The sequence below is a fragment of the Ursus arctos genome, unplaced genomic scaffold (genome assembly GCF_023065955.2).
Source record: "Ursus arctos isolate Adak ecotype North America unplaced genomic scaffold, UrsArc2.0 scaffold_25, whole genome shotgun sequence".
Classification (NCBI taxonomy): domain Eukaryota; kingdom Metazoa; phylum Chordata; class Mammalia; order Carnivora; family Ursidae; genus Ursus; species Ursus arctos.
In genome coordinates this window covers 14,708,830-14,729,032 of record NW_026622930.1, presented here as the reverse complement: position 1 = coordinate 14,729,032, position 20,203 = coordinate 14,708,830, and the positions used below count along the sequence as shown (strand labels likewise).

General features: G+C 42.0%; 1 protein-coding gene across 3 annotated transcripts in view; it reads right to left on the bottom strand.

The window, feature by feature from the left end:
- PTPN21 (protein tyrosine phosphatase non-receptor type 21) overlaps window positions 1-19,656 on the bottom strand; it is a 73,372-nt gene extending 53,716 nt beyond the window's left edge. The window contains exons 1-2 of one of the 3 annotated variants that reach the window (XM_026515493.4): window positions 19,303-19,656; window positions 14,971-15,355 (exon numbers count right to left, since the gene is read on the bottom strand). In XM_026515493.4, coding sequence (XP_026371278.1) covers window positions 14,971-15,150 — 180 coding nt within the window. In that variant the 5' untranslated portion in view covers window positions 15,151-15,355; window positions 19,303-19,656. Of the gene's footprint in view, window positions 1-14,970; window positions 15,356-16,105; window positions 16,497-16,517; window positions 17,534-19,302 lie in introns of those variants that run through there. The other 2 variants (XM_044389996.3, XM_044389997.3) reach the window with 2 other exon arrangements.
- Window positions 19,657-20,203: the final 547 nt, after the last annotated feature.

Here is a 20,203-nt window from a genome sequence, read left to right as displayed (position 1 = left end):
AAGCCCAACGTGGGGCTCAATCCCAGGACCCTGGGATCATGACATGAGCCGACGACAGACACTCAACCAACTGAGCCACCCAGGCGCCCCTGGACTAGACTTAGAAAGATTCATCTATTCATTCAGTGAATACTGACTAAACACCTATTGTGTGTCAAACACTGTTGTGGGTGATAGCGACACAGCATTGAACAAAACAATATACTTCCTGCCCTCATGTAGCTTACATTCCAGTGGGGGGAGAAAGACAAGCAAAATATATGGGAAGCCAGATACTGATAAGTGCTATGGAGAAAGATATTCAATTGTAAGATTAAAACAATTATCAACAGGTCTTTAGAGTAAACTAAGATTAAATAGGAATTTTTAGTATATACAAAATTTTACTACCCAGGAATGACAGAAATAACTGAAATGTTAAATGAAACTGCACAGTCAAACAAGCAAACCTGGTGTGTCTATTCTATACTACTACAGGAAAAGGTCATTTTGTTTAGCACGCACAAAACTGAGGGTAAACCAGAGTTTATTATTCTTCTATTATTTTAGTTAACCAGTTTGTCATATTCCAGGACCATTTCTTATATCTTATTCCAACAAATGAATGAGATCAATTTCTGTTTCTAAATTTGGGACTTGGGAATATTAACTTAATTCACAAACGCCTATGTTTTAGGGCAACTGATAAATACTAGCTGTTCTCTTTTTATTGAGAAGAGAATCAAAAGACTAATTTGGCCCATATTCCAGCTTTTTTTTTTTTAAAAGATTTTATTTACTTATTTGATAGAGACAGCCAGCAAGAGAGGGAACACAAGCAGGGGGAGTGGGAGAGGAAGAAGCAGACTCCCAGCAGAGGAGCCCGATGTGGGGCTCGATCCCAGAATGCCGGGATCATGCCCTGAGCCGAAGGCAGACGCTTAATGACTGCGCCACCCGGGAGCCCCACATATTCCAGTTTTTATACATTAATTAATTCTCAGGGGAAAAAATGTTTTAATATTTTCCTGAACTCCCCTTAGTTATTTTTTCTATCTTGTCTTGCCAGACAGTGAGTAGTGTGAACAATATTTTTAGAAGGTGTAACTGCACAATATAAAAGTGAAGAGGAAGAGCTGAAATGAGCCTATTTGTGAATAGCTGCTTATTTTTCTAATGTTCACTTCCATCAGGTTGAAATTATTGTTGTACCCTGTTACCTAGATACAGTTGTGATGTGGGGAGAGGGGAACCACGGAGAGATAAAGGGAATTCGATTTTAGAACTATAAATGAATATGGGCCTAAATACATTTTAACGAAGAATCAAGTCAATGTTAATTTCTCTTGCCTGAAAGAATATTACCCAACTATTTTCCACTACCCTAAAAAAAATTAAAAATACAACAGTTCCACTGTTCTTAAATTAGTATTACCATGAAAGATCTGAAGATCATAAAATCAAGAAAATTGCTCTTGTGGTTAAAATCCTAAACAGATACACATGAATAAACTCTCAGACTTCTTAAAAACTATACTTGTTTTCTTCATTAATCAAAGTTCAAAACTCATGCTTTCATCATACATGAAATAATTGTTTTGTCCACATATTTTACAAGGTGATTTTCTAGTTAAAGCAAATACTTTTTCCGTATACACAAATGCTCCAAGAAAAGAACAAAACTGTTTCCTTTCTTAATACAGAAAATGACTTTTCCCTTTTTTATTAATAGGCTCCTCTTAACAAAGGCTACATTAAAGGGTTTAATGGATTTGCTTTTAAACTATGTTCTTCATTGAGGACCAAGGCACAGAGGGGTACCTAAGTAAGGGTGCATAACTCAGCAATATACACTCAATATTTTTAAACTGTTTAAGTACCATAATGCCAGTTACATTTTATTCTAAGAAGTGCTATTTAAATATGCATAAAATAAGATACTTCTGTTATATTTAAAAGTAGAAGAGAATGATCTGGCTATAAATGTGTAGGTGCTATTAAGGATAATAGGAGTTATCCTCTATTCATTATCCCCTATCCAATTATTCTATATTCAAGAAATAAAAAAGTCTCAATGGAAAAACAGACAATAAAGATAATCATGACCTGCAGAAGAGGAATTAAAATGGAGTAACAATTTACAGTGGCCCTGTCCTCATGCTTGTAATTCAGAAATAAGAGTGGAAACGCTTGGGTGGTGTGAAATGCTGTGAACAGGTGGAAACACACCTGCATGCACAGTGGCTAAATCACAGAGATTCGGCCCCAGCAGGAAATGCAGCAAGCCCGGCAATGGGCCCACCGGGTCTACCATTTCTTCTTGTTTGGATGCAGATTCAGATTCGAGAAGCCCCCAAGTTCAAACAACAGCAGTGCAACCAGCTATTGCTTTGGAAAATCTCTCAGCAGAGAATTCCCCTGGGGTCCATTTTCATCAGCCTGATACTTCCAGCTCTGCCAGGGAACAGGGCCACGGAAGGCCCCCTATCAAACAGCCCTGCCCTCAGCATTTCAGGCATTCCCCACGGTGTCTTGCTGGCCTAATTATGATTTATGTTTGTTCGCGCTTATCTTTCTGTGCCTGATGTAACTTCAAAAACATATTTTAAGCAAAATAATAAATTGTAGTAATTAAAATAAACGATAACAAATATCTCAAGAGTACTTAAAACAATCTCTATCAGATTTGAGGGGCTGCACTGTGCCAAGCTGTCCTTAAAGGCACGAACTCCATGGCAGGCCACCTGTTGCTTGCCCACGGTTACATACTGGGAAGAAAGCTGCTGATCCAAGAGGAGCCGGAACTACTCCAGTTGTGGCTTCTGCTCTGGAAGCATGAGCAAAGTCACTTAGCACCTGGTGTTACCCATCTGTAAAGTGGAGAGGAGTGTAATAGTGCCTCCCTCAAAGGATTGTTGAGGACCAAAATAAGCAAAAATATTCAAAGCACTTAAAAAGTGTCTCACACTAAATAAGTGCTCAAGTAATATTAGCTCCTATTATCACAGTTCTCAAGGCCCCCTAAACAGTATAAAATTTCATATTACATCTTTAGTATAGGAAATTCTATACTTAACTATTTCCTTCACTAATCAGGTTTTGTTTTTGGTAACTTTTCCTGTTTTTTTTTTCTTTCTTTCCTTTTAAAATAAATTATTAGAAATAATTTTTAAAAATTTTTAAATAAATTAGTATTTCCTTTTAAAATAAATTATTAGAAAATACCAACACTTAGGGAGCCTGGGTGGCTCAGTTGGTTAGGCGTTGGCCTTCAGCTCAGGTCATGATCCTGTAGTTCTGGGATCGAGTCCTGCATCTGCTTCTCCCTCCCTCTCTGTCGTTCCCTCTGCCACTCCCCCTGCTTGTGCTCTCTCACTCTCTCTCAAATAAATAAATAAAATCTTTGAAAGAAAGAAAGAAGAAGAAGAAGGAAGGAAGGAAGGAAGGAAGGAAGGAAGGAAGGAAAGAAAGAAAAAGAAAGAAAGAAAGAAAGAAAGAAAGAAAGAAAGAAAGAAAGAACATACCAACACAGACTGCTTTTCTTTAGGAAAATGACAATGGCTCAATGGAAAAGCAGTGTGGTGTTGAGGGAAAAATGCTAAACTGGGAGTAGAAGACCTGAATTCTAGTTGGGGGCTGTCACTGCTAGCTGCCCCAGCCAGGGACTGAGACTAGAGTAGTATACAGTGAAGTCTGCATTCTAGTAGTGGGTGACTTATATTTGTATAAAAATATTGTATAATTTTAGATGTCATTTTCATTATTAAACAGGATTCATTTTTCTTTATGTTACATACTGTAATATAGAATGTATGTGTTTTTTTCCTTATGTTGCCATTCAAACATAAATTTGACTTCAAAACAGGTACCAGTCATAAAATTAAAGACAAGTCAAATATGTACTTGTCAAAATATTATCTGTAAGTGCAAAATAGGGGTGAATGAGAATTAAGGTTATTTTCTAGATAATTCACACTAAACTCTGGGAGGAAGAGAAAGGATATTATAATGGATATCTTAACTCTCAAAGGGGTAGCTCTGACTTAAATTGGCCGATAGCAACACCTCAAGTCATATTTCTCCAATCCATTTTTTCCTCAGTAAATTATTTTGACTAATGCGAATTTATATGATGAAAAGTACAATGGAAATGACTAAAGAAAAATAACTCTTCATTAAAAAGCAGAGTTGCCAGTTAACAAGTGTCCTGCATCAGGACCTCCCCTTGGTCTGGACGCTGTCCATCTTTGGTCTACTCCATCACTGAGATGGTGGGAGAAGGAAGGAAGTCCATTACACTCGGGGATAAAGTAAACATAGGTAAGGCATCTAGTACAGTGCCTGGCATCTAGTCAGTACCCAGTAAACAGCTCTCATTCTTCCTATGATGTGCTACCATCTCGCACATGGAAAAAACAAAATCTAGAGAAGTTAAGTTGATTTTCTTGGTTCACATACGTAATGTACAGGGATTTGAACCCAAGATCATCTGGCACGAAAACTCCACCTTGTTGCCCACAAAACCTCACTTTGCCAACTACAGTTGAATCTAATGGTACAAAGTTCAATTGGCTGAAAATTCACTTGACAACAAAACGAATTTGTCAAGTCAAAGTTTGAGCCAGCTACACAATTGTAACACAACTGAACAAAGGCAACTTGCTTTTATATTCACAAAGAAAATGAGCTGCTACCAGCCAGCATGAAATCACTTGTACACTTTCTTAGGTTGTTCAGTTAAAGCTCATTCAAAATAACATAATTACGCTGTCCTATTTATAAATCTCAACCCTGTATACCTTTTAGTGATCTCATTTGGGCAACCTACTACAGAAAGGTACACAAACCCTGCACGGAAAAATTACTCCTAATACATGTTGCTACTTCTCATATAGGATTAGTTTCTTCTAGTGAAATTAGCATCTTAAGCTAAGTCTTGAGAATTTAAGTTGCCTCTGGATAGTCTGTCCATTCATTACAAATAAATGTGACATTTATTTATGAACCAACTGTGGAGAACCAAACAGGAAAATATTTGCTAAACCAGCATACAGCTAAGAAAGTGATATGAGGAGCGCCTGGGTGGCTCAGTCAGTTAAGCGTCTGACTATTGACCTCAGCTCAGGTCTTTATCTCAGGGTCGGGAGTTCAAGCCCCCAGTTGGGCTCCACACTGGGTGTGGAGCTACTTAAAAAAAAAAAAAAGTGATATGAGCAAAGGGCTTATTTATAGGGAAAAAAAAAAACCCACAATGCAGGATGTGTTTCTGACAAGAAGAATGAAATATAGGGCTCAACAACTGGCCAGTGAATTTGGTTAATGCATAAATATAAGTATGAGTCATCCATTTGTTCATTGAAAAATTGTCACATGCCTATTGCTTAGGTGGGCACAGAGGTGCTGTCTGGTAAGGAAGACTGGTGTGGATCTACCATCAGAGGTAATAATAAAGGAATTCCCACTCACAACCTCCTCCCTTTCCTCCTTGAAAGGAGCTTTTCCCTCAAGAGTAAGATGTCACTGGAGCGCCTGGCTGACTCAGTTGGTAGACCATGCAACTCTTGATCTTGGGGTTGTAAGTTCAAGCCCCATGTTGGTGTAGAGATTACCTAAAAATAAAATCTTAAAAAAAAAAAAAAAAGAAAAGAAAAAAGAGTAAGATGTCCCAATGAGGAAATGAATACCTCAAATGTCCTTTCCTGAGATCTGAAGATAAAGACCATTCAAAAAGGACATTTGTGAGTACAGATCTGAAGATAAAGACCATTCAAAAAGGACATTTGTGGGTACATTTGTGGGTACAGGTATACTTAAGAGGAAATTATTCTCCCAAAAATATGAAGGTCTTGAATTGTTCACAAATATTCTATTCTACCAGCACCTTCATCTGGAGAAAGATCAGGGAAGAAAGGTCCTGTTAAGCTGAGAGCAGGGGAAAGATTGCCTCATCTGTAAGAAGCTTCGAGGCCCACATCCTGGCTCATAAATGAATTGGCAGAGGGGGTATCCAGGAACCACCTGAAATTTTATGCAAAATCCTGCATTTTCATCAGATTCTAAAGGGGTCTATGACCCCTATAACTTTGAAAGTCAAAGTTCAAGCATTAGTCTGACAGATACAAACTCAAATTCTGACTCTTCTGCTTATTAGCTGTGTGTTCACCCAGATTAGTGGAGAAAATCACCCAATTTTTCAGAACTTCTGTTTCCACATTTTAAAATGGGAAAGTAAGGCCTAATTCCATGTGAGGATTAAATGCGATAAGGCATATTAAGCTTCCAGCACAATAATGTTCATCCACCCAGAAGGAGGGCAGCAGAAAGCCACTAAAACTTCTAGCATTGTAAGGAATGCAATCTGAAACTTTATACATCAAAGGCAATGACAGAACTTAGTGAGAACCCCACCATCAGTTCCCTGTGTTCACCATTTTGTGACTTAACTCACAAACCTCCGCACATGAGTAAATTCATGCTTAATTACATATGGCAATGAGACTGCACGACTGTGGCAGATTGTTGGTGAGAGAGACGCAAGGACCTCCCTAACGTCTCTGAAGTGAAAAATCCAATACTGGGAGAAAACATCTCAGACTATTGGCTCTTAAATTTATTAGAAATTAAGTGATAGTTGAATAATACTCCATTTCTTTAAGTAAACAGGTTTCCAAATTCTGTAATAACTTGTGTGATGTTACTTATGTTAAAATGCATAACATTTACATGTTTGTATTTATAAGTCCTCTACTTATTTACATAGCTAGGAGTTTTTTTTAACTTTATTTTTTTAGTAATCTCTATACCCAATATGGGTCTCAAACCCATGACCCCAAAATCAAGAGTCACATGCTCTTCTAAATGAGCCAGCCAGCATCCCTATATGGCTAGTTCTTAATTATCTAGACCAAATGAAAAAAGTAACAGAAAATCTGGGGCACCTGAGTGGCTCAGTCTGTTAAGCAACAGGCTCTTGATTTCGCCTGGGTCATGATCTCAGGGTCATGAGATTGAGCCCATGTGTTGGGCTCCACACTCAGTGGGGAGTCTGCTTGAGATTCTCTTTCTCCCACTGCCCTTCTCCCCCTCCTCACGTTCTAAAATAAATAAATCTTAAAAAAAAAAAACAACTAACTGAAAACCTAAAAATCAAGGAAAATCCTTGCTCATTTTAATCAGTTTTGGACTTTGGAAAGCTTTCTTTATCTAGGTGGAGAGGCCAATCTAAAATTTACATTTGCTTCAGATGGTCCAATAGATCTAACCAATGATATTTACTGATACTTGTCTATATATCAATTTTATCTGATTTATAACCTACATGCCTGAATAAATAAATATTCACCCCAAAGGGTTGAAAAGTTTGTAGGTATTATACTTTTTTACCTTACACATATTTCAGTTATTTTTAGAGTCCAACTGAAAACAGCTAGTGCAGAAGGAAATACGCATGAAATTCTTGAGGTCTACTCAGATAACAGTCAAGATAAGGTCAGTGGATATTTGGAATACCTAAGACACTAATTTAAAATAAAACACTCTGATGGCCAAGAACACTTTCTAAAGTTGTGCTTGAGAGTAATGGTTTGCCTTATAGGCTTGATCCCTCTCTATACCAACAAATCCCTTAGCCAAAAAGTTCCCCTGTCAGCCAGAAAACATTATGGGAACAATCTGTTCAAAAGAAGTTGACATGTCCTTGATAAAGCAATTTTAACTCAGGGAGTCCCTAAAACCTGATCATTTTCTAAGTGTTTCAGAAGAAGCCACAAAGTGAAAAACAAAAATCTCAAGAAAAAGGGGCGCCTGGGTGGCGCAGTCCTTAAGCGTCTGCCTTCGGCTCAGGGTGTGATCTCAGCATTCTGGGATCGAGCCCCACATCAGGCTCCTCTGTTAGGAGCCTGCTTCTTCCTCTCCCACTCCCCCTGCTTGTGTTCCCTCTCTCGCTGGCTATCTTTCTCTGTCAAATAAATAAATAAAATCTTTAAAAAAAAAAATCTCAAGAAAAAGGTACTTTTCTACCTATGTTCCAAGCTTTGTAAATGTTCAACTCTCTCCAGGAAATAAAATCATAGAGCAAATAAAGGCTGACTTAACTGAGCCATTGCCTATGCTTATCAATGTAAATTCAGAACGAGAACCTTAATTTTTAAACTAAGTAGACATTTATTCAGCAACAATGTACTGTAAGGTACAAGGCACTATTACAGACACAGGTGACATAATAGTCCTACTCTGATAAAGTTTACATTCTAAAGAACAAAAACTTGACACATGTGTGATACACTTCAAATACAATTAAAAAGTTTTTTTTGAAGATCTGTGATAAACCACCACAGAGCCACCAAATATCAAAGCCTAATTATAATCTTAAAATGAGAGGCCACAGGAAGAACTTCTAAATTTTGCTCGATTTTTCATCCGATGGCTTAGTACTGATCTCAACTTTAAAACTGTACTCATGTATGTACACCATATATGTAGCCAGTAAGGATCCCCCTTCCCCTATACACACACAAAACACTCAGAAATAGCCGAGTGTTATAAAACTAATACTAAATGTACCACAGCAAAAACATGAAAAAGTCATCTTCAAAAGAATTCCAGAAGGGGTTCCTGGCTGGCTCAGTTGGTAGAGCATGTGACTCTTGATCAAAAAGGTCATGAGTTCAAGTCCCACATTGGGGGTAGGGATTACCTAATAAATAAAAGTTCATGGGTTGTTGTTTTTTTTAAAGGCCTCCAGGGTTGGGGCACCTGGCTAGTTCAATCCCTAGGGTATGTGACTCTTGATCTCAGGTCCTCAGTTTGAGCCCCATGTTGGTCACAGAGATTAAAAAAAAAAAAAAAAAAAAAAAAGCTTCCACGGTGTTTTCAGTTCCATTTCCTAACTGGACATTTAAAATCTTAAAAAAAAAAACAAACAAACACCAACCACATGTGAATTAAGGTGAATAAAGACTTTATGATAAAGGAAGGTACCCTGTACAAGAAATAATGATTTGCAATGAACCTAATTAAAACCCATGACAACATGATAAAAATATGATTATCAAATGTAATAAAAGACTTAAAAAGAATGCTTAGGGGCACTCAATGGTTAAGTGTCGGACTCTTGATCTCAGCTCAGGTCTTGATCTTAGGGTTGTGAGTTTAAGCCACGCATTGGTCTCCACCCTGGGCATGGAGTCTACTTAAAAAAAAATTTTAAATTAAAAAATAAAAATAAAAATAATCCTTGAGAAGGACATACCCTAAAGAAAAAAATAAACCTTAATCCAAAATTTCATAAAAATTTTTTTGTTTGTTTTTAATCGTAGGGTGACAGACAGCAAGAGGTTCGAAGAAATAGGCTAATAGAGAAGTAAAAACCTACTAAAGTTCTGTTGTTTTTGAGGGGGAGGGCAACGAGGCAGTGACACCGTACAAATTAATTTCAAGTGGCATGAAAAAGAGGTTCAACTATAACTGCTAAATTACAATGGTACACTAAAATTTTAACAGTTTAGTAATGTAAAATTGTGATTATCAGTGGCCACTATACTTGTTTTAAAAACTGTAAGAACATTTTATGAATAAACACTGCTTTTTCCATTTAGTAACAGAATACAAGATATTTACAAAAGAATTAATCTGAGGAGAAGTTGGTCAGTTACCACAACATGGAAATGGGAGTCACGAACTACAACAGTAATTGCTGAGAGTTTCTCACATACCAAGTCCTCTGCTAAATGTTTTTCCTCTAATACTGAATCCTCACAGCCACCATCAGGTAGATACTACTATTACTGTTATCCCCAACCCACAGATGAAAAACTAGACTTGAAAAATTCCAATTCCAAATGTAATTGGACGAAATCACTTTTTAAAGTTCCTTTTTCAGTCTCATGTTGTCTTTTTGCAAATAAAAAATCTTCATCTATGTGAACTGTCATGAATGAAGGAGAGACGTGCATAAAGTGGACAGGACGGTTGATTTATGAATTATGTGATGATGTGGCGTATCACTTGGGCTGGATCACGTAACTAACATGTCACATAACTGATAAATGGCAGCACCAGGGTCCAAACTCAAGTTTTTCTGATTCAACTTCCAAATGTCTTAACCTCTCTATTAAAGAATCTTCTCAAGAGGCAAATAAAGGAAGGGCCCACCTAAGCAGTGCCCAGAAAGGAAACTCAGACTCAAAGGAACTTGTCTGGTCCCAGAGGCAGCACCATTCCCCTTATGAAGACAGAGAAGGTTCTTCATTGGTTCCGTGCTCACCAAGGAACTTCTAGTTTGCACTGGCTCCCATGTGGCCTGCCTACAGGGAGAACATGGCCTGGCCAGGAAATACACATACTTGGGGCCCTTGGTAGTTCCATATCTCATTGTAAATTACTAAACTGGCATCCTGCTTTTATTTATCCTTCTCAGTCAGCTGGGGTAACTCAGGTCTTACTCCCAAAGACAATAGGTTTTTGCTTTTGTGGGTTTTTTTAAGATTTTTTATTTATTTGACAAAGAAAGAGAGAGAGAGCATGAGGAGGGGCAGAGGCAGAGGGAGAAGCAGGCTTCCCACCGAGCAGGGAGCCTGATGCAGGGGCTGGATCCCAGAACATTGGGATCATGACCTGAGCTGAAGGCAGACGCTTAATGACTGAGCCACCCAGGTGCCCTGACAATAGGTTTTTAAGCTGAACCACCTCACTCCAAACTGTGCTGATTCCATCAAGGTGACCCTGCCCCGTGGGAGTGGCTGTGCCCAGCTGACACCTTCTTGTCTCACCACCTCCATCAAAGCTCTATAACATATACCTTCCGAACTAGAGAGAAAGTTTTCTAATTCCCCTTAAATTCTACAAAGGCTTTCACCACCTCTCTTGAAAACATGTTCTGAAACTCAGAATGAATAATATGCAGAGAATTTCAACAGCTCTGAGAGGCTGTTGCTATAATGAACAGAAATATTTTCCTGTGGGGATAGTGTTCCTGCATTTTTAAAAGTCACTCTTCACAGCTCAAATATGGTGAATTTAGAAAAAGTTCATCTAGGGACACCTACGTGGCTCATTCGGTTAAGCGGCTGCCTTCGGCTCAGGTCATGATCTCAGGGTCCTGGGATTGAGCCCCGCATCAGGCTACCTGCTCAGCAGAGGGTCTGCTTCCCCCTCTCCCTCTGCTGCTCCCCCAGCTTGTGCTCTCTCATTTGCACTCTTTCTTGCAAATAAATAAAATCTTAAAAAAAAAAAAAGAAAAGAAAAAGTTCATCTAGGTTAACTAAATTGTAAATAAGTACATTAACCTTACCATTTGTAGTTTCTTAATATATTATAAAATATCTTAGACATTAAAAAAAATATGAAGACTAACAAACATATACCCACACAACCAGCTTAAGAAATAAAATACTTAGGGATACAGTTGAAGCCGCTGGGTAGTGCTGCAATGGGTATGTGTTGCCTTTATAATTGTCGTTATAGAAGTAAAATAGTATTCAATTAAGCCAATACAGACTTTTTCTCCCCCAACTGAAATTTGGGCAGTAGCAGAGCTTATCAGCCAAATCTCTACACTATGATAATTCTGATTGATGGGAGCAGAATGCAAGATAACAGCACACCAACAGCTCTTGGTATGAATCTCATACGTATGGACACAAAGTCAGAACAGGTGTTGCCCTGACTCAGAGACTTTCTGAACAGTCATCCGGTCATTTGGTCAGATTAGGCCTGGGGCTTAAGCCATCAGTTCATATGCTACAGAGCAGAACTTCCAGCGCTTTGAAAGAAAGAGTCTGCTATACAGACTAACTTCCTAACCATGACTGTCATTAAGTATTGGAAATGTTGGGATAGTCTGTCCAAGGGCAAGACATTTCCTAGCGGTCACGCCTATTCCCTCTCAAAGCACTCCACTCTTTTGTTAAAAATCAGTCTCATTAGGCACCCACAGCTGTATGAAGGTGCTTATTCCTGAGTACAATAACCTCGAACAAGCGATGGTGATTTCTCTGGACTTCTTGACTAACAGAGAAGGGAAGCAATGCCTGTGGGTTCAGATTAGCCTGTATTTATTGAGCACATTCCAGGCCTGGTATTTTGGGTTCAAAAAGAAATTAACCACAGTTCCTCAAGAAGTTGATTCTGTAGTGGCTGGATGCAGACCTGGTGCATGAGGAAGAAATGACAAGAAAAGAGAACCAAAATTCTTTAAAAAAAGGAAAAAATGGGTGATGGAAGCAAAAAAATATGGAATAAACACAAGCAAGCAGGGCCAGTCATTGCCGCCAGCTCTCCTAGTTTACTTTCTCCTTGGTGCTCCATTCCAGCTCCTTCCTAAGGCTCGGCCTCCTCTATTCAACCCCGAGGGGTCTGCTACGTCTTCTTTCTCTCTCCTAGACAGCCTCATGCCCTCTCCCAGCTTTGATGAACTGACCTAGGCTGACGATTCCCAAATCCTTCCCCCAGCTGAGCTCCAAGCCCTCACAAATTCTGGCTGCTCAACATCTCCAACCGGCATCTCCAACTGTGCACTTCCAGAACTGATCTCGCCACACACCTCTCCCTATCCCCCACAAACCTGCTCTTCCTTTTACGTTTCCTCTCCCAGTTAGAGGCTCCAACATTTCCTGGAAACCTGGGTTATCAACCTGGACCCTCTGGCTAGCCCTTCTCCACACTTGGCAGGTAGGTCCTGAGTATCTCCAGATTCCAGCCACTTCTCTCTATCCCCATCCGGATCCTAGTGACCACCATCTGCACTCCGACTATTCCGTTCTACTCGTTCTCCAGAGGCCCTCTCTTCGCAAGAACAATCACACCAAACCCCTGTTTAAAATTCTTCACTAATGGGGTGCCTGGTTGGCTCAGTCAGAGGAGCATTAGACTCTTGACCTCAGGGTCATGAGTTCAAGCCCCATGTTGGGTGTAGAGATTACTCAAAAATAAACAAAATAAAATAAATAAAATAAAATCCTTCACTAACTTCCCTACTACTTTCAGGACAAACCCAAACCCTTTAACAAAAACCTGGCAGTATGTGGCCCTATTCTCAGCCTTTCCTCTCCCCATCTGAAGCTCCAAGTAGATCACCTGCCTCATGTCTTGGGCCTGCAGTTCCTTTGTTGGAACAGTCTTTTCCAGCCTTTGGCAAGTCCACCCTGTACTATCTGGGGCCTCTCCCTATTGTCTATAACACCCTCTACTTTCCCTATGATAGCATGGAACAGCCTGTTTTTTCTTACTGGTGTCAACACTAGCATGAGCTCCAACTGCGTATGTCCTTGGCACTTAACAGGTTTTTAATACTGAATAATCAGGGGCGCCTGGGTAGCGCAGTCGTTAGGCGTCTGCCTTCGGCTCAGGGCGTGATCCCCGCGTTCCGGGATCGAGTCCCACATCGGGCTCCTCCGCTGGGAGCCTGCTTCTTCCTCTCCCACTCCCCCTGCTTGTGTTCCCTTTCTTGCTGGCTGTCTATCTCTGTCAAATAAATAAATAAATAAATCTTTAAAAAAAATATATTGAATAATCAAAACAGTTTATCTATTCCTAACTTTTGATGAACTACAACAACGGGATTTCTGGTTAGGAAGATCACCTGGGCATTTATAGGGAATAGCCAGTTTCTCCATCTTTCTCTTACCCCAGAACCAAGCAGCCAAAGACAGGAAGGGTCTTGTATTTAATTAGAGCCCTTTTCTTCACAGGACTTACATAGCATTTTAAATTTAAGACATGTGGATCCTTGAGGACTCTACAACTTCCTACGGACGAGATTAGGGGTTTTCCAGGCCAAACCTCCCTATGATAACTATAACAGACTGTTATTACAGCTTTGGCTTTGGGGCACCAAGCTGGCTCAGTCGTCAGAGCACGTGACTCTTGATCTTGGGGTTGTGGGTTCAAGCCTCACAATGGGTATAGAGATCACTAAAAAAAATACATAATCTTAAAAAAAAAAAAAGGACAAAGTTAAAAAAAAAGTGTTGGCTTTACATGCACTTTATTTTTTTTTTTTAAGATTTTTTTATTTATTTACTCGACAGACATAGAGATAGCCAGCGAGAGAGGGAACACAAGCAGGGGGAGTGGGAAAGGAAGAAGCAGGCTCATAGCGGAGGAGCCTGATGTGGGGCTCAATCCCATAACGCTGGGATCAAGCCCTGAGCCGAAGGCAGACGCTTAACCGCTGTGCCACCCAGGTGCCCCTTTACATGCACTTTAAATCACACAACCACTGTTGAGCATTAGGCACCACTGTTATCCCCATGGTTCAGATGAGGGAACTAGCGCCCAGAGAGTCACATAACTCATCCAAAGTTAAACAACCAGCTGGTGAGGAAACCAGAATTCAAACTCAGTATGTCTTTACAGTCTTGGTGTGGTGGCCTGTGCAAATAGTCAATGAATGTTGAATGAATGAATGACATCAGTAAACTGTCCTAGATCAGGATGACACATTTGGGATATTAGAAGAGGGGAACTTGGGGGACGCCTGGGTGGCTCAGTCGCTTAATTGTCTGCCTTCAGCTCAGGTCATGATCTCAGGGTCCTGGGATCAAGCCTGAGATCAGGCTCACTGCTCAGCCAGGAGTCTGCTTCTCCCTCTGCCTGCTTCTCCCCCCTGCTCATGTTTTCCCTCTCTCTCTCTCAAATAAATTAAATCTTAAAAAAAAGAAAGAAAGAAAAAAAGAGGAACTTGGACAATCCTAAATGCATTACTATTTGATTTTGGATTACATTTTAAGGGAACAAATAGAAGCACTTTCAAAACTCAGGCACTATTAGTGATCTTAGGAGGCAGACCCAAAGAAAGACCTGTATCTATTCCTTCTTCACAGGGACAGGGGCTTGCAGACTCAGACATCACCGCCAGGGACGGACTTGGAGAACACAGAGTCAGCATGCATTAGAACGTCTAGGAAGGAAGAAAGCTCAGAGCCAGCCTAGAGAAGCCTGCAGCCTTGGGGGCGCGGGGGGGGGGGGGGGGGGGGGGGGGGGAAGGCTCACCTCCCGCAGCTCCAGTCTTTGGGCCACAGCTTCCAGGCTCTCCTGGCCAGTGCTCTCCACAGACAGTGTGAACTCCACAAACTCGTTATTGAGCAGCTGGATCCGGGCAACCAGGCAGCTCTTGCTGGACACCGTGTAGCGCCGGGTGCGTTTTAGTTTCAATCCAAATGGCAGTGGCATCTTCTTGTCCCTTCGAGTGTGGCGGACAGGTTAAAAAGGGAAAAGCACCGCCACCACTACGGTGGTGGGGGCGGCGGGACAAAGCGATCCTCTCCCGACGGGAGGAGTACCGTACAGTCTCGGGCTGCTCACCCCGCAGAGGCTGCCGCCATCAAAAAGCAACTGAGTCCCCAAAGGCCGGGTGAAGGGAGCATCCACGCCAGTGCTGAGGGAAAGAGGAACACCAGTTACGGGGGCAATAGCAACTTCTGGACGGAGTTTTTATTTTTATGCCCCCCCCCCGCCGCCTCTTGAGTTTTTAAAAATAAAAATCATGAAAGCTGTATCCAAAGAATAAGCTTTCCCTCTCTCCTGGAAAAAGAAGGCACGAACAGGATCTGGGAGGCAGTGAGGAAGTTGATCATCGGGACGCCTTAGCCCCTGGGTCGGACTCCACCCCTCGTTGAACCCTACAAATAGTGATCACCACCTACGGCTACCTTCGGGATTAAACGAGCTAGTGGCTGGCACCACCGTACCGCCAAATTTAGTAGTTGGCATTCGTGTGGCTCTACGTTCAAGTTTTGTTCTTTAGTTAACTTTTGGGCTCCCTAAGACGCCAACTGTCGGGGTTCTTTAGTCCTTCAGGGAGATAACTGCAAAACACCTCCAAAAGCGCTCCATAAAAGTCTAAACCCCATTAGACAAATGAACCCTGAACCCAAAGGGGAGGAATAATCCCCCGTAACATATGGCAGCTGTGAGGTTCAAGCGAGGTGACACGCTTAACAAGCATTTGTAGGGCCGTTTCTGCTTTATAAACATTTACGTCACCAAATAGATTGATTTATTAACAAGTCATAAAGACCCTACAAATGCTTGTTATCCGATTACCACCAGAAGCAAGGAAATTCTGAAAAGGGTGGCCCCGGCTTCTCGGCGGGTGGGGACGCCTGAAGAGGCGGAGGGCCTTCACCTAAGCAGGGCCGCCATCCAGAAGCCGAGGCGGGCGAAGCCTTAAACGCCATCCTGGGTTAACAAGGGGAGGACCGGGTTCAGCAAGCCCATGAAGCAGGGGGAACACCGGAGACCCGAACTCGGGCTCCGACTCCCCCCGCGTCCTCCCCGCCGAAAAGCCGGTGGCGTTGCCTGGCCAACGCGCAGCCTCGGAAGTCCCGGAACTCTCTGCCCGCCGCCGCGTTTCCGGGCGGACGCGGTAGCGAAGGACTGGCCTCCGCTGCCCCCGGAGGGAACGTTTAAAGAACCCAGCTCGAGACCCACAGGAGGTGGAGGGGTCTGGGTGGGGTCCGTTTGGTTCCCTGTTTGGAGCCTCAGGACACCTCCACACACACACCCCCATACGTGATTTACAGCGTTTTTAAACACACCTGTTGATGCTAACTCCTGGGCTGGAGCAAACAGCGTGAGCGGCGGCTGGGGGTTTTTACACCGGCTGGGTTTTTTTTTCACTCCTAAACAAGTCAACAAAATCCCGGGACGGTTCCCACCCTTTGGGGTTTTGTTTTTTTTCCTGAGTAGAGGCTGCCCCATAAGACGAATCGTTCAGCGAGGCTCGGCCATGGCTGGCTACCCTGAACTTGGGCGGGGTTCGCCCCCAATACTCTCGTCTGGGAGATACAGAACCCAGGCCTCGAAAGAAGCGGCTTTCTCAGCTTCACACTCGGATGGGCTGAGCTGGGAATGGATCCCAGGTTCCTCATTCCCAGTCCTTTGCTCTTTTCCGCTTTCCTGACTGCGCCTCGGTTTCAGAGGTGATGGGCACGCAGGGCTGGAGTATGGCGGAGCTAGAGAGTAGCGTGTAGCTATTTCACTAGACTTTGCCAAAGTTAACATTTTGTAATTCCATTCCACAAAAGTGTATTGCATCTCTGACTACAAGGCAGCGTAGTGGGCAGTGTGAGAAATCTAAGACGAACCCTAAACCGTCGCTGCCCTTAAGGAGATTACATGCATGCTATAATTATATACATGGCTGTATCTCTAGTACCGCACCACTGTTTTCTCTGTTTCTGTGTTCTTGCTTTTGTTGTTTGTGTTTTTGTTTGGTTTTTGCCTTTGAGTTCTGGTTATGCCCAGGTAGCCAGAAAAATAAAAGTAAAAAACAAAACAAAACAAAACAAAACCGGACTGGAGGAAGAAGGCCAAAGGAAAAAAACTAGGACTACTTAAAGCGCTGTTTTAAACAGCATTTTTGTTGAGTACCTTCTATTAGTAAAAGCACCATACTAAGGGGGGGTAATATAAATAGTATAAAAAGATATGGTCTCCACCTGCCGTTTTCAATGCTCTTTGCCATATCAGTGTACAAACTAAGTAGCTGAAGCAAAATGAAAAAAAAAAATCAAGAAATGAGAACTTTTAATAAGCTTTTGACTAGAAAATTGCCTGGTAAGCCAGTGTTTGTATAATACAAAAGTTAAAAGATTATATGTATATAACATACCACACCACGTATACTACATAAATACCTTTTATGACATGAGGTGGTGGATTTCAATTTTATATATGAACTATGGTAACAAAAAACGGGACAGATTAAGTAGTGTGATTTAGAGACAAGATATTGCATATATGCAGAGGAAAGATGAATATTTGTATTGAGTGTTCAAATATGGTAGACTCTTAATTACAAAGGTAGACCTATGCCTTGAAGGCAGTAGGTATTATACTATATAACTTAATTATTAACTTAAGCTCTGATTAAGCAAATGCAGAGTAAAACTTTCAGTTGCTCCTGAGATCTGAAATGTTTTACAGCATCAGCGATAAAGAAAGGCCAATGTTTTCTCTTTATTTTGGTAGATTTGATAATAGAAAAAGTTGAAGGATGAATGTGGGTGTGAATGTGGATGTCAGGGTGCATTTTCCCCCAATATCTATCCACAAGAATAGCTTGCGTTTTGCTTATTTATTTAAAACTTACCGTGTTAAAATAACACTGTTTAATAATTTAGAAAATTATCAATGATTTACACCTTTTAATTTTCAGTTATGTATAGTTTTCACTAGCAAATCATGTCAAAGTTATTCATGTTCAAATGGAGTAGAAATATAAGTTGCTTTTTGGGGGTTATGTTTCAGGTGTAAAATAATATGCAATAATTTGAAAGAATTGAAATTATAACTTATCTACTAAACAGATAATTCATAATTCACTTCTGAAGGAAAACTAGTACTTTCTCTACAAAACCACTGTTATGTAATAAGAGATACATGTTAAATTCTGTTCCACTTTTCAAAAGGCAGTCTATCTGTGAATTCATTTTTAATGTTTTCACATCCCCTTTCAAAAGTTTCTCAAATACACTGTAACTCTGAATCCTGTCGTTTCCCCCCTTGCTGCCAAGATCCTCCCCACATGTAATTTTGTCAATGATATTTTAAAATAATCAGAGAGTATATGACATCTTTAGAGTAACATATAGATCTATAGCATTAAATCAAACATATTTCTCATAGACAAAATGCGTAGATACTCGAGAATAAAATACCCTAGAAACAAAACAGACAACTATTATCAGAGTAAAATTACTGTCATATTCCAAAGTTAAAAAAAAACAACTCAGCAACTAATTAGGTATACAGTGGTTGTCAGTACACGGAGTGTTTTGAATGTGTTTGCGAGTTTACGCTATTATTATAAGGCTTTCTCAGCAAAAAAGAAAAGACGTGCATGCCAAGAGGGGCCAATCTAATCAGGATTTGCAGAAGTCACAAGTCGGAATTTGCAGACCCAAGAATTCTTTTTTCCAGAGTAAACACTCTTTACTCCAAAAACAAGTCATCACCAAACAATCCTTCCCTACTCGCCTTCTCGCCAAAGTTATCTGGCAAATTTCGCATTTAATATTCCGAGAGGCACAAATATGCCTAAAACTGTTAAAACCCAGATCCAGATCAAGCCGCAACAATCAGCCAAGGAGTTCAGAATAGAAGTTCAAGACCCCCTTTAGAAATGACTCAACTAGATCACGGAGAACCACGAAAGGGAAGACTTTTCTCTTTGTTAACGCTCCTGCCACGGGTCTGGAAGCCAGGACCCATCCTCCGGGACACCGGGGCTGGCCGACGCGCTCCGGGGTCCCCGCTGGCGGACACACCCCACCGCTCGGCCCCAGAGCCCGCCCGCCGGCTGGGGTCCCGCGCCCTCACCTGCTCCCGCTCCCGCATCCTCGGGGCCGCGCGCCCCGCTCAGCGGCCCGCCTCCCGGGGTCCCGTCGCGCGGCAGCTACAGCCGCACCCGCACGCCAGCCCGCGCCGCGGCGCGCTCATGGGGCTCGCGCGCCTCACTTCCTGTCTCCAAAACCTCGGCCCGCAGACCATTCCCCTGGGCAGAGTCCGGCGGCGGCGGTGACAGGAAAGGCCTGGAGGTGGGACCAGCCGGCCGGGAGCGCCGCACAAAGGAACCGGGCGGGGGCCGGGGTGGCAGGAGGACGGACGGACGAACGGACGGGCACGGGACGCGCGGCCGGAGCAGCGGAGCGGCGGGGGCCGGGCGTCCCTCCCCCTGGGTCGGGCGGGCGGGCGGATCCAGGGAGGCGGCGGCGGCCCGTGACCTCAGAGAGTTGGAATGCGGGCGGCGGGACGCGGGGGAGGTGCGGACAGCTGCGCCCGGCCGCCGGGGAGGGGGCGCGCCGCTGCTTTTTTTAATCATATGACCACTTATTTTAAGAGTTTCCAAATAAAGCAAGGCTTTTAATAAAAATGAGGGGAGGGGGATATTATTTCGGTTCCAGGTAAAGGGTCCGTAAAGTGCTGTTATTGCTGGAGTTATTCCTTTACTGTTGTACATTTCTGAAAACAATTCAAATATTCTATTTCTTACTTCCATGCTTACGTCTAAAGATAAACCCCATAAAAAAGGAAAAACACTCTTAAGTGCTGGGTGGGAAAGTCCCCTTCTCCCCCCCAGAAAGGTTGATATGCCTCTAATAACCTCGGTCTCGGAAAGAGCTGTATGCATATGCAATACAGAGTAGAACTATTAGGGATGGGGACTCCATGGTCAAGTTGTCTAAATTCTGATCTCAGCGCCAACACTTTGTAGCTGGGT